This window comes from Pecten maximus, chromosome 15, assembly GCF_902652985.1.
Source record: "Pecten maximus chromosome 15, xPecMax1.1, whole genome shotgun sequence".
Classification (NCBI taxonomy): Eukaryota; Metazoa; Mollusca; class Bivalvia; order Pectinida; family Pectinidae; genus Pecten; species Pecten maximus.
The window spans coordinates 4,669,976-4,683,480 of NC_047029.1; the positions used below are offsets into that span (position 1 = coordinate 4,669,976).

General features: G+C 34.6%; 1 protein-coding gene across 1 annotated transcript in view; it reads right to left on the reverse strand.

The window, feature by feature from the left end:
• Window positions 1-2,827: 2,827 nt before the first annotated feature.
• The window catches only part of LOC117343114, a 30,494-nt gene continuing 19,816 nt past the window's right edge, over window positions 2,828-13,505 (reverse strand). Inside the window, exons 10-22 of the mRNA XM_033905428.1 lie at window positions 13,167-13,439; window positions 12,610-12,733; window positions 11,270-11,464; window positions 10,677-10,713; window positions 9,416-9,484; window positions 8,863-9,011; window positions 8,115-8,307; window positions 7,818-7,937; window positions 6,536-6,690; window positions 5,794-5,907; window positions 4,952-5,066; window positions 4,213-4,306; window positions 2,828-3,231 (exon numbers count right to left, since the gene is read on the reverse strand). Of these exons, the coding sequence (XP_033761319.1) occupies window positions 3,093-3,231; window positions 4,213-4,306; window positions 4,952-5,066; window positions 5,794-5,907; window positions 6,536-6,690; window positions 7,818-7,937; window positions 8,115-8,307; window positions 8,863-9,011; window positions 9,416-9,484; window positions 10,677-10,713; window positions 11,270-11,464; window positions 12,610-12,733; window positions 13,167-13,439 (1,777 nt within the window). The 3' untranslated portion in view covers window positions 2,828-3,092. The remainder of the gene's footprint in view (window positions 3,232-4,212; window positions 4,307-4,951; window positions 5,067-5,793; window positions 5,908-6,535; window positions 6,691-7,817; window positions 7,938-8,114; window positions 8,308-8,862; window positions 9,012-9,415; window positions 9,485-10,676; window positions 10,714-11,269; window positions 11,465-12,609; window positions 12,734-13,166; window positions 13,440-13,505) is intronic.

The window sequence follows — 13,505 nt, forward strand, 5'->3', positions numbered from 1 at the left end:
TACCACAGTTGGACACGGTAGCGTGACACTAACTCCGGCCACATTATACGGGCAGCCTGCTGACCAGTACTTAGTACTTCATAGAAGAACTTCAAGCTGAGCCAAATTTCAAACTTTTGATTGTCTTCGGCCACGGTAGAGAACACATAACTGTTTTTTTAATAAATCTATGCCAAAAGCCAAAAGCAACTACCACTGAGTAAAGCGGTCATAAGCAAACTTACTAAGATAAATAGGGCATAGACACGATATTCTGAAACAAACTCACCGCAAATGTACCAGGCACATTCTAGACATAGAGATCAAGTTAAATGGGATATTAAGAAAGCAGAAAAAAAAACAAAAAACAAAAACAACAAAAAAACAAAAACAAAACAAAACAAAAAAAAACCCACAAAAAACAAATAAACGAAAAAAAGATATAGCAAAAAACAAAGCACCAATCGAAACGTTTTTGGAAATACATCAACGAGAAACGGATGAGTAAGATCAGGAATAACAGATTTAAAGGGACTGAAAGGCGACAAATCACAACTGGCTACAAGTGAAGCGGAAAAGGCAGATCTGCGGGTAAGTTGCTGTACCAGTGTTTTTACGTAAGAACCACCAGGTGAAATATCTGTACTTTTTACGAAGCAAGATTTAACGAAGAGCGAGTTAGGAAGTATATTTAGAACTGGGAGGAAACAAACCACACGGGCCGGATGGTATACAGCCTAAATCACTTAAAAACATGCGGATATCTTGAGTAAACCACTCTCGCCTTTCTTCAACAAATTACCGAGTGAAGGCACCTTGCCTACAATTTTGAAGGAAGCTAATATTACACTTATAAACAAAAAGGGGCGAAATCTGAGCTAGGGAATTATCGTCCCGTAAGTTTTACAAGCATCGTCTTTAAAACAATAGAAAAACTGATTTGGGAGAAAATTGTAAATCATATGCATGTAAATGACTTATCTAGCGATAAAGAACTCGATTTTCTGCTGGTAGATCTACGACTCTTCAAATGCTGTTAGTTCTAGATGAATGGACAAAGATATTGGACAACGGTGAGCAGGTGGATGTCATTAACATGGACTTCATGAAAGCGTACCACATCGTCGCCTCATTCACAAACTTAAGAAATTGGATGTAAAACAATTTAATGGATAGAAAATATCCTAAGTAAAATACATCAGACAGTAGTTTTAAAAAAGTAGTTATGATCAAAATCCCATGATGTGCTAAGTGGAATTCCTCAAGGCAGCGTACCAGGACCAATTCTACTTGTAATTAACATCAATGATATGAAGGATAACACAGTATCCCCTGTACTCTGTTTGCTGATGACACAACGTTATATCGAAATAGCAAAAAGTCAAGAAGGTACAAGAATTCTGCAATCAGATTTAGATAGTCTCCAAATAAGGCCAAAAGACTGGTTGTTAAAATTCCATCCTAACAAATGCATGACATAGCATATCCGAAGAACGGGACTAGAGGAACGGAAATATTACCTGCATACTTCAAACGGCAATTTAATTATTCTTTAAAATGCAGTTGTTGAAAAGGGCCTGATCGGTAGATGATAAATTGAATTTTCGATCACACATGCAGAATTCCATCAATAAAGCTAACTCTATTCTTGGTATAATCAGAAGATGTTTTACATATATGAAAGAGTCTGTATTCAAACAACAATTCACAGCATTAGTCATGCCACACTTGAAATATGCAGCATGTGCATTGAACCCTTATAAATCAAAAGATATTCAAATCAACGAAAACGTTTAATGAAGAACTACTAAGCTCCTTCCAGGGATGACGAACGTTTCATAAAACGAAAGACTAAGGAAACTGAAACTCCTACATTGAAGTACCGCAGGATGAGAGGAGACTTTATTACAGTTTTCAAAATAATCAACAATATCTTCATTGTGAGAGTCACTTCGAAGTTATTCCCTTTTCATTTTTAACGAAAGAACTCGTGGTCACAACTTCAAAATTGATAAATATCGCTTTAGCACCGAACTAAGGCGAAACTCTTTCACATACAAAATTTGAGATATTTGGAATAATCTTTCAGTTCAAATTGTAAATTCAAGCTCAATCTGGCACTTCTAAAAACAGTTGGACGAACACTTTCAAGTCATGATCTATGATGATTGAGAAGTTTGTCAGGTTGTAAATGTTAAACCCATTGGAACTATGTACATACAATGTATATCATTGTATTTGTCAAATATGGAAATAAAGGCTTAAAGCCTACGTCCATAAATTTACCATGACATACCATTAAATAACAACAAAAACAGCAAACAAACAAAACAAATAGCTGTAAAATTTAACAAAAGTAAGAAGAGTCCCCCAAGTATAGCGACGTAGCCTTGTAATGCAAAACAAGTTAAAGTCATGTCAACTGTCCTTCACTGACGGCAAAGAGCGTCATGTCACAATCAATATGTTGTAATAACTGGAATATGTGTCAGTACAAGAGCTCAAGGATACGTGGCTTACAGTTATGTTTAAGGGGTTTTGGGTTTCTCCTTTTTGAAGCCAGACTAAAATCACGAAAAAAGTATCCATGAAAAAAATAAGACAATTATAGACCGTTAAATAGCGAATGCGAATAATAAATGATTTTGCTTGAAACATTACGTAACACCGAAAACTATACCACGTGACTATTATGTCGCGTTTGTCCCAATCGGACCTACTTCATGGGTATATATACATATCTCGGAACGATGTCTTTATACGCAGTAGTGAAGATATTAGACTGGGATTTATTTTCGCGGTATATATCTAATGACCGCGAATATGGTGAAATATCCCCCCCCCCCCCCCCCCCCCCCCCCCCCCGAGCATATTACCAATTATGCAGCGTACTACATTACATGTAAACACATTGCTGGTATTAAAATACACACATCTCCTTACATGTTTTCTGATGCAAATAAAAATCGTCCATACATTTCCCACATATCTACTGGTTAACAGTTAACACTTAAAGCATAGATAAATGCAGTGTATGTTGGAAAGTCATTTTCTGTTCTCAACTGCGACCCAACAAATGATTAATTTGTCGGTCTTCCCATGACGTGGCAGTCTCACTGCTGACTACTGTCGTAGTAATACAGGTCATTTGATGACTGCCGAAACAGATGTTCGATCTCCTTGCGACCATCCATGAATGTGGGACGTGCTTTTGGGTCTTTGTGCCAAGTCTTGAGCATAAGACTGAAGTGTCTGTTAGGAAAAAAGAATAAAAAATAGATGTAAACTCAAAACTCGTCCCAAATAGGCGTACATTCATAATTAGTCTTGATTAGGCGTACAATCATAATAAGTCTTGATTAGGCGTACAATCATAATTAGTCTTGATTAGGCGTACAATCATAATAAGTCTTGATTAGGCGTACAATCATAATAAGTCTTGATTAGGCGTACAATCATAATTAGTCTTGATTAGGCGTACAATCATAATTAGTCTTGATTAGGCGTACAATCATAATTAGTCTTGATTAGGCGTACAATCATAATTAGTCTTGATTAGGCGTACATTCATAATTAGTCTTGATTAGGCGTACAATCACAATTAATCTTGATTAGGCGTACAATCATAATTAGTCTTAATTAGGCGAACAATCATAATTAGTCTTAATTAGGCGTACATTCATAATAAGTCTTGATTAGGCGTACAATCATAATAAGTCTTGCATAGGCGCACGTTCAAACTCAGTCTTAATTAGTGCACATTCAGGTTCAGTCTATTCATATCTATGCTTAACCTAAAGTATAAATCAGGGCCGACTACTTGTCACGAGTGAATAATGAGATATTTTTAGTCAATGCTTTTATCCTTCTACAATGTTTATGCGAATGTTATTTATTTTTTGTGTGTATACATACGATATGGTAGTGAAGTCACTTTAATTTATGAAGGCGATTCCTAATCTATCGCTTCGCACGCACACACCATACATTTTGAACGGGTATGATCATGTAATATACGTGCACATATGTGATGTCGTACTCCTAATACCAACCTCTATTATAAAGTACCAACATAATCACAAAACAACAACTTGTTGCATTGTCGATTTCGTTTCAATTGTAAATAATTCTCAGGGTCATTGGGATGATACTTTCTCTGTTTTTTTTTTTTTTTTTTTTTGTGAAACAAATTCTTGTCTTTTGTCACAACAGGTGAGATATGGCTATACATACGTATCATCACTGTATTCAGGTTTGGGTAGCCTCTTTCCTGACTTCAGGTACTTCGGAAGCTCTCGGCTTCGTATGTTTGGGTAAGGTGTTTCACCTGGCAAAAAACAAGTGTTCATTGTACATTAGCATGTCATTCGCCTTTAAGCTGATATTGAATTGTTCGTAAAAACATATTACATAAGAAAGGGGTCAGAAAAAAAATATCACAGGCATATTCACGATGTTGCATCTGCGTGAAAATATGTATTACATGTGGCAGGTATTATAGTCACAACATATTAAACTGGTAGGGTGTTCACAGCAACCTGACATGAAGTTTGCCAAATTGAGGTTAACTTTTTAAACAGCAAAATTATATCTGTAAGCGGTTAATTTGTTACATTGATTGAAATAAAGAGTAATTGTGCGCTTAGGGTGAAATCATGTAACATATATACACATTTAAGGTATTGAAGATATGTTAACTATGTTTCGAATAAATAGTAAAGAAAAAAACAAAACTACAGACAGGTTTCGGATTGATATAAAAATATAATGGGTTCTCTGACTATACAAAATTTGAACTATTTCTTGTTTGTAACATACCACTCGACTGTTTTCCTCTTTAATCAAATAAACAATTCAAACACGTGATGCTTTTCTGTCATGTATCTAAACAGATGGAGAAAGTCATATCATAACTGGTGGTCGATAAATCTGGAATGTGATAAATATGAAAATATCTGTGACAAATAATTACCCAGCGTGAAGATCTCCCATAGAACGATCCCATAGGACCAGACGTCACTCTTCTCAGAGGCTGACTTGTTATTGTCCATACACTCTGGGGCAATCCACTTCACAGGTATACGCTCCTGTCATAGACAGCGTAAATATAACGGACTTTGGATATACTGTACTGTTTATGTAGACTTGTACAGTTAAATAGACAAGAGAAAATAGCACAGAGATACAAAATATGTATAATTATATATAAATACTGTAAACGTGATTATTATTGCGGGGGGTTAATTTCGCGATTTCAATGTGTAAACTATACGCGTGGGGGTAATTTTCGCGATCGATCCACTTTCACTTGAAGTCTAAGATTATGCAGATTGATGTCAAAATAATACGCGTGGAGAAAATTATCGCGAACAAAAGGAGTTCGCGTATTTAGCGTAAATTTCCTCCTCGCTTGAATTTCAACATTTACAGTATATAATGGCACTGTATATGATAAAACTCTAATGCATACTGTAGCAGATATGTCGATCCGCTCTATCACCTTGAAGCCACTTTGGGGAAATAACACGGAGATTTTGTTCTTAATTCTATCAATTCATTACAGTAGAACATAAATATTTACAATATTATATATACATGTATCATGGCATTCTTCTGTAATAGGAATATTTAGCAATACCGAGATTGTATGATGGTACAGCTCAGCCAACAAAGGTATATATAGTTTTGGAATACCAAGATTGTATGATGGTACAGCTCAGTCAACAAAGTTATAGATAGATTCAGGGATACCAAGATTGTATGATGGTACAGCTCAGCCAACAACGTTATAGATCGATTATGAATATATATTACCTTTTTTTCCCCTTCCTCTTCATCACCCCCTTGTCTGGGTCCAAACCCGCTAACCTTAGCCTCCAATCGATCAGTCAAAAGGACGTTTCTAGCTGCCAGACGCATGTGAATGATCTAAGAAGAAAAACAACTTTCGATAACACCTACCGAAATATATTGTTATAAAAAGACTGACACATTTTTATATCATCATAGTTATACAAGCCAGATGAATGGACACATATCGCATTACAATGAAACAGATGATAAGATCATTTATGGTATTATGACACGATCGATACAAAATGATAAAATGGTTGTTCTTCATGATCTTTTTACACATGAAATATATCTGGTTATAGAATATGTGATGAACACAAATGGAACATCGTATAACTAAAAAACGTTATCTTCAATGAGTTCTATTTCATATGAGATTACATGAAGCGAGTCTTAGAAGTTTTTAATTTTTTTTAACAAACTGATGCTCGTATATAGAGTCCGGCAAAATATAACAAATATATATCACATATACTGTAAACGTACTTATTTTTGCGCATTCAAATTTTAGCGCATTTGCAGATTTTAGCCAGTTAGCGCAATGATGAATAAGCGCATCCACAGAACTTTCTATAGAAATAGAACGTACAAAAAGTAATTAGCGCAATCATAATTTAGCGCAAGGCTTCCAGCGCGAAAAGCGCTAAAATAAAATTACCACTAAAATATGTACGCTTACAGTAATATACAACCAACAACTTACGTCTTTGGAAGCAAGATACTCCATACCACGGATGATATCGTACGAGAATCGGTAGAGGTTTTCAACCACAGACTCATTTACGGATGCCTTATTCCTTTGAAGCCACTTATTCATCGGGCCGTTGTCGCAGTACTCCAATACCATCACAGGACCCCCTTTTTATAAATCATAAACCCATTTCACCTCTTAGTGGTATATCGGCGCATTAAGATACAAAAGGACTATAGATTTATATCGAAAATTCGTAAATAGATAAAACCTGCAGGAAAAGGTCATTTCGAGTAAAAAATGCACTGTGAAATAAACAATACATGTAATTGTAATCAATGTGTCCACAATATAATTTGTTACAATTAATATTAATACTGCTACTTCTAGGTTTGTATCGATAACAACAACAACAACTTAATTGCCTTCGAGAAACTTGTTCATCCTTCCAGGGCATTTTATATATTAATTATCGACAGAGGTGGGCGGAGCTTATAACCGAACAACTCTCCTATTTTATGGCTCTTATGGCAATTAAATGAGATCTTTACAATTCTGGAGTAAACACAAAGTTTGAGACATGTGTTTCCGTTTTTTTTACATTATTCAGAGGCGAAGAGGAAGAATATTGACGAGGTTGACAACTTTCATGTTGATTAACACGACCTAGTATTGGGATTCGTTTACGCTAAAAGTTCGTAATAAAGACGTGCATATGTTATCAAATTACTTTCTCATTTGTCAAGTCAAATCCCAGCTCTTAAGTTTGTCCTGTTAAAAATTCAAAAATAAAATATAGGTCACCAAACTTTATCTTATAATTTTTCATGTTACATTTGTATCCAAATTTAAAGTTTAGGCATTTCTTCGATCTGTATCGGTATAATTGGGGGGAAAAGTTAAAGTATGGAAGCAAGTTTCTGTTTCTGATTTTTTCTCGAGCAAATCAAAACCTTTATTATTATTATTTCCATCATTATTTTAATATTTTTTCTAAATTTAAACAAATTTATGCATTAGACATGACACTAGACACCCATTCAACACATTCATCCATCATCATACTATAGCTAATACAAATCAAATTAATAATTGGAAAACAAATGTTAACAATAGCCAAACAAACAGGATTGTTTGTTATACATTCTATATAATCAGAACTAAATGAAATAATTGACGAAGGAAGAATAAGTTCAGTTCAAATGAAAACAATAATTGCTATATTCCTGAACCCCATACTTTAACTGTATTTTAGCTTTTTGGGTTGGATGCATTGAATTTTCGTTTTACTTACTTTTCGGATCCTCTGTTACCGCGCCAATAAATTCTAGGATGCATGAGTGAACGCCAACTTTGGTTCCAAAAAAGCCTATTTTCGCGTTCATCAGCAGCGCGTCATCTTCTGTAAAGTCCTCTGTCAGACATAAAGGTTGAATAGTTAGTAACAGTAATTGCTAACTGAAATCTCTAAACATATCGCGTTCAATTCAAGAAAAAGAAGGAATAATTCTATTTTAAATATTATTGTAAGTAAACCATATAACCATCCGATAAAAAGGCGTGCAAAAATAGCATTAAAAGGCAACCTTACCTTTCAGTGTTTTAGCAACGACCGTTCTTTCTTTTCCTCCAGCGTTTAATATGGCATCGAAGATCCTTGCAAATTTGCCGACAACGATGATTTTTCCAAGAACTAAGTCATCCGAACGCAACTGCCAGCTGGGTGCCTGTTCATAAGTCTGGGTACCGTACAGGTAGATGTCCTCCTCCGCAAATCCACCAGTCTTTTAATGTAAATAAATAGTTCTGAATTTTATCTGAAATCTATTCACAGTAATCAAGTCGCTACTTTACTTTTTTCTCAACTCTTAGATCATTTCAGGCTTTAGTTGGTTGGGCATCGACACGGTCACGAATATGACACCCGGCCATGGTATATAAAAAATAAACCAAAAATGATTTGATTAATTTTCTCTCACATCCCACAAGTGTTGTCATCGATTCTTTGCACAACCTGTTTGGTAAGCCAAACAAGCTAATGTTAATTTCCCATCAAACCTGTTACTGGTTTAAAGGCGACCAAACTATCTCATTTTGCCACCAATTTTGCAAAGTCGACTGAAACAATGACTGTCCATTCCCTGACCTGTAACTATTTTGAAGCCAGTTTAAACATAGTCGATTTAACTCTTTTCTTCGACTGTTGTAATGCTGATAAATCGGAGTCGGCCCCTCATTGCCCGCCACAGTTTTGAAGCCTACTAAAACCGAGTACGTCAATGTCTTTTCTGTAATGGTTTTGCCGCTGTTTTGAATCAGATTAAAGGCCTATCTCTTACCTGCCACTGCTTGTAGCCGACCATGCCAGTGTTTGCCCCTCCCCTGATCGATCTGATGCGCTCTATACTTCTTTCCTTTACTTTTTTCAGACGACCAGTCTTGTGAAGAACCAGCACGAATATTATGAACGCCAAAATCAGTATTATTACTGAAACAAATATTACATTTCATAAATTTGTTATCAACATTTTTATATGATTTTGTGTCACATCTTTGCGATTTTGTGTCACACCTATATGATTTTGTGTCACACCTATATGATTTTGTGTCACACATATATGGTTTTGTGTCACACCTAGGATTTTCTATAAAACTTATATAATTTTGTGTCACACCTATATGGTTTTATGTCACACCTTAATTATTTTGTGTCACACCTATATGATTTTGTGTCACACCTATATTAAAGAAACCAGAAAGCAATCAGCAGGCAGACAATATAACGTACGTATGTTCGATCCTCGTTTACATTTTTACTTTATATACTGTTTTATCAAAGGAAGTACAAGTTTCGTTATTGATAACCATGCATATTGTTAACAAACTACCAACCAAGAGATATAGCAGCAATTCCTCCAGCTGATAAGCTCGCTACAGTGATCACAGTTGTCTCCCCTGGACCTGTGAAATTAAGAAATTATAATGTTGAAAATACTAATTGAATTTGAAAAAAGGAAAGCAAGTAACTTCCAACTAAGATATGAATTGAATAAAAATTACAGTAGACTCGTCCTTTTAGGACTCGTCAGTAATGGGTATAGAAATACATCATTGTCAGTGATGTTATATCTCCTACTCGAAAATTTCAATATTTCTTAAACCCGATTTCGATTTTCCTTACTTCCGAATTTAATCACGTTTGGTCCTGAACATCACCAAATAGTCCTTGAGGCACAAAAGATCAAATATTAACAAAGTACATGTAGCAGTGCAAAGGACAATGAGATTTCGAATCGAAAATATTTGTCATTGTGTCATTTTTCTCATCACAGAAAGAAATATATAGAAATATACGTTTGATATTTAAGTGTTATTTTACATTACTGATAAGAAACCATATCGATATAACAGTAGTAAACAAGAAACCCACTACATAACATAATAGCATGATTATGATTGAAAACGCCATTCTTTATTCCAACGTAAACGTCGTTGGAAGTATATTATGATTTAAACTATTGGTGTGTTATTTATGGTGGCATATTTCTGCCGTCGAGTTGCCGCCTTACGACTTAAATGTGTCGACATATTTCTGAGATGTCGACATCATCAACAATTATGCCGACATAAACAGAAAAATATGTCGCCTTAATAGTTTACTTATGGTGGCATATTTCTGGCATCGAGTTGCCGACTTACGACTTAAAGATGTCGACATATTTCTGGTAGATGTCGACATAAGCCGAAAAATATGTCGATTTAATAGTTTACTTACCGACATTATGTTGCCTTGATAATTATCTAGGAAGCCGATGGCAGAAATATGCCACCGTACGATATAAAGCCGAGTTTCCGACTTCCTAGATAATTATCACGGCGTTATTATCTCGGCAATTAAGCTAATAATTTGACATATTTTTCGAATTAGGTAGACATATTTGTTTATGATGTTGGGATCTTCTCGGAAATATGTCGACATCTTTAAGTCGTAAGTCGGCAACTCGATGGCAGAAATATGCCACCATAGTTATTGGGGCGTGTCGTTTTGTTGTTTTGCGATCATTGTTGTAACTATAAATATACTACTGTATGTTTGCAAATTAACCTGATCAGGTACAGTGATTGGTTGAAAATGTTTATAAACCTTACTTACACGTGGTTATCCCGTCCAATGTGTTAATCGATGTTATCTGACAAAACAAGCAAACTCTACATTAAATTTAGCAAACATATATTCAAATTAAAATTAAGATACGGTTGACCTTCTTCGACAAAACAATTAAAACAATCATTAAATATCATGAAATGATTTTTTCAGGACATGAAAAGAGAACATTTATAGTCAACTTTCAAATGTGTATACAATCAAATTTCCTTCAACTGTGCTAATTTTAATTCAGAAATGTATTCTTATGTATATAAACAATAGCTTTTGACCGAAATCATAACTGCATCACATATGACTTATACGAAATATTCAATGATAAACATATTCTATAAACCAACTTATATCCACGCGAATTGATTTTCGTATAAAATTTTCGTTAAAATTCGCAAAATATAATTGCCGCGAAATAGTGTCAATCATAGATACAGCAGCCTTACTAAGATTTTTATGATTGTAAATCGCGAAATATCATCGTCGCGAAAAAGTCATTAGACATGAAAATGCGAAATTAAGTCACCACTAAAATAAGTTGGTTTTAGTATCAACAACAACATCGGTAAATTGTTTATCAAACAAACCATTATGTCGACTGTTGTGACCAGTGATGCTAGATTGTATGTTGTCATTGATGCTTTGACTACAAGTGTGTTCAGGTCCAAGTCTTTCTTGTACAGCCAACAGTTATCGAAGTACATAGCATAGCTGAAGGAGTAGCATGCGCCGGTTGTGATACAATAGCACTCTCCGGTCTGTTCACACTCGGCTTGTGTTCTCTGAATAAAACAGGTGATATATCAAAGGTGCAATTAGTCCACAATATAAATGTGTGTTGTTTTTTTTACAATTTCTTTTAAAACAAATTTCAAATATTTTACAAGATATGCAATACATAATACTTACATGTGATATCAAATATTAAATAATATACTTCTCTGTTTAAACATCCTAAACTATAAAAACTATAACAAGATAAAAATTATTAATCAACGAATACAAAATATCGAAAGAAACGCATTTAATATTTGAATGTTTTGGTCTATATTAACTCAATAATTCTATACGTAATGAAAAAGTAATTCAGAACAAACGGCTTAAATGATGAAAATGTCCCGTGTTAAACCAATAAACGTAGTAACTTATTGAGCAAAAAGCTTAAAGAAAGTATTCTCTGACACATAAAGGTCTAGTATTGAATAGGCAACTAAATATAAACTGGCGCCGTTTTAAAGTTTCTGGAAAATCTACCAAGATATATACCTTTCTATTACCTGTATTTACATTTGATATTGCAAAATATAAAACTGATGTGTAACATGAGGTGGTCGTGTAACCTAGGCGAATTCAGGAAGACAATCAGATTGAGATTCTCTGATCGGACCTGGATAAAGTATGGGTTTATATTTCCCATCTATTTTTTAAGACACCGTTAGCGCCAACAACACTTATTGCACAAGTTTATTTATTACATTTTTACCAGTGAAATATCAAAAAATTATTCATTCTATAAAAGTGATATTTTTACTAGTGAAAAATATCACTTTTGCTAATTTGACCAATCAAATTAATGATTAGAAAATACCAAAATAATTGACCAATCAGAAAGCTAGACATATATGTCAGCACCTGGACAGGGGAACTACTTTTTTGTTTACAGATTTTCGCCGTAGGCCTAGTTAGCATACAGGGTAGGTTTTTCGTTGATAAAAAATGTAATAAACAGAATATCTAACAGTGTCTTCAGTAATACCAAATATATTTCACTCGTGTGGCTAATATTTGGATATTTTTCACTCGTGCTGCCCACTCGTAAAAAATATCAAAATATTAGCCACACTCGTGAAATATATTTGGTATTACTGAAGACACTGTTAGATATCCTCTATATATTATACCAAAATAAGTTGACAATGTCACTCACATTTGTCACGTTGCCTACGGCTGCCGTGCCTGCGTCATACAGAAGGTCCCCGGTAGTGTTATCGTAAAAGGCCATCCTAATGGAGGCTATTGCGCTCTGTGTATCTGATGTTGTCATCAGGATCCTAAAGTACACACAAATTTAAAATTATGAAAAATATTATACTATATTAATAGTCATTAAATAACACGAAAGATATACGACTAGAATTCCTTATTAATCATCGTCATACGAAATGATTATGGCAGTTTGAATTGGGAATTTATAATTGCGAACTTTTGTATATTTCATATTAATCATTTTTTTATCCTTTTCATGTTGAAGTATTTACCATTTTATATTACATATTTGAATACTGTAACATTAGTATTGTGTTGTGCTTTCAAAATGTCACAAAGGAAACTGTGACCTAAAATAATGGTAAAAGCTAGATGTGTCATTTATATATTATACAAATATGACACCCCACGTCACGTCACATAAATGTATACAGGTGGCAGTGTACATTTTATAGGAAATTAAAGGGGGAAATACATTAGTAAATGTCATATATATACCGGCTTGATGCATCAAAGTCAACCGAAGGCGTGTTCCGTTCAAAGCTCGAACTTCTTATTATTGGATTGGATGAATCGAAGCAAACAACTGTGCTATCGGTGGCGTTGTTGTTCATGATGTCATATGCTCGAACCCAAATCATCAAGCAGTCTCCTCCAATGACGTTTTCCGAAAAGTTATAGTACACAGCCAGCGGATCAATGGTTGTCCAGCCGGTCAAGGGAGTGTCTGGTGTTATTCCAACAAGCTTACGTTCGTAAATAGTTTCAAATCTACAAAACGAAATGGTAAAAGGCTATAAAACTATACTACTGATCAATATTTGACATCTTTTTGCG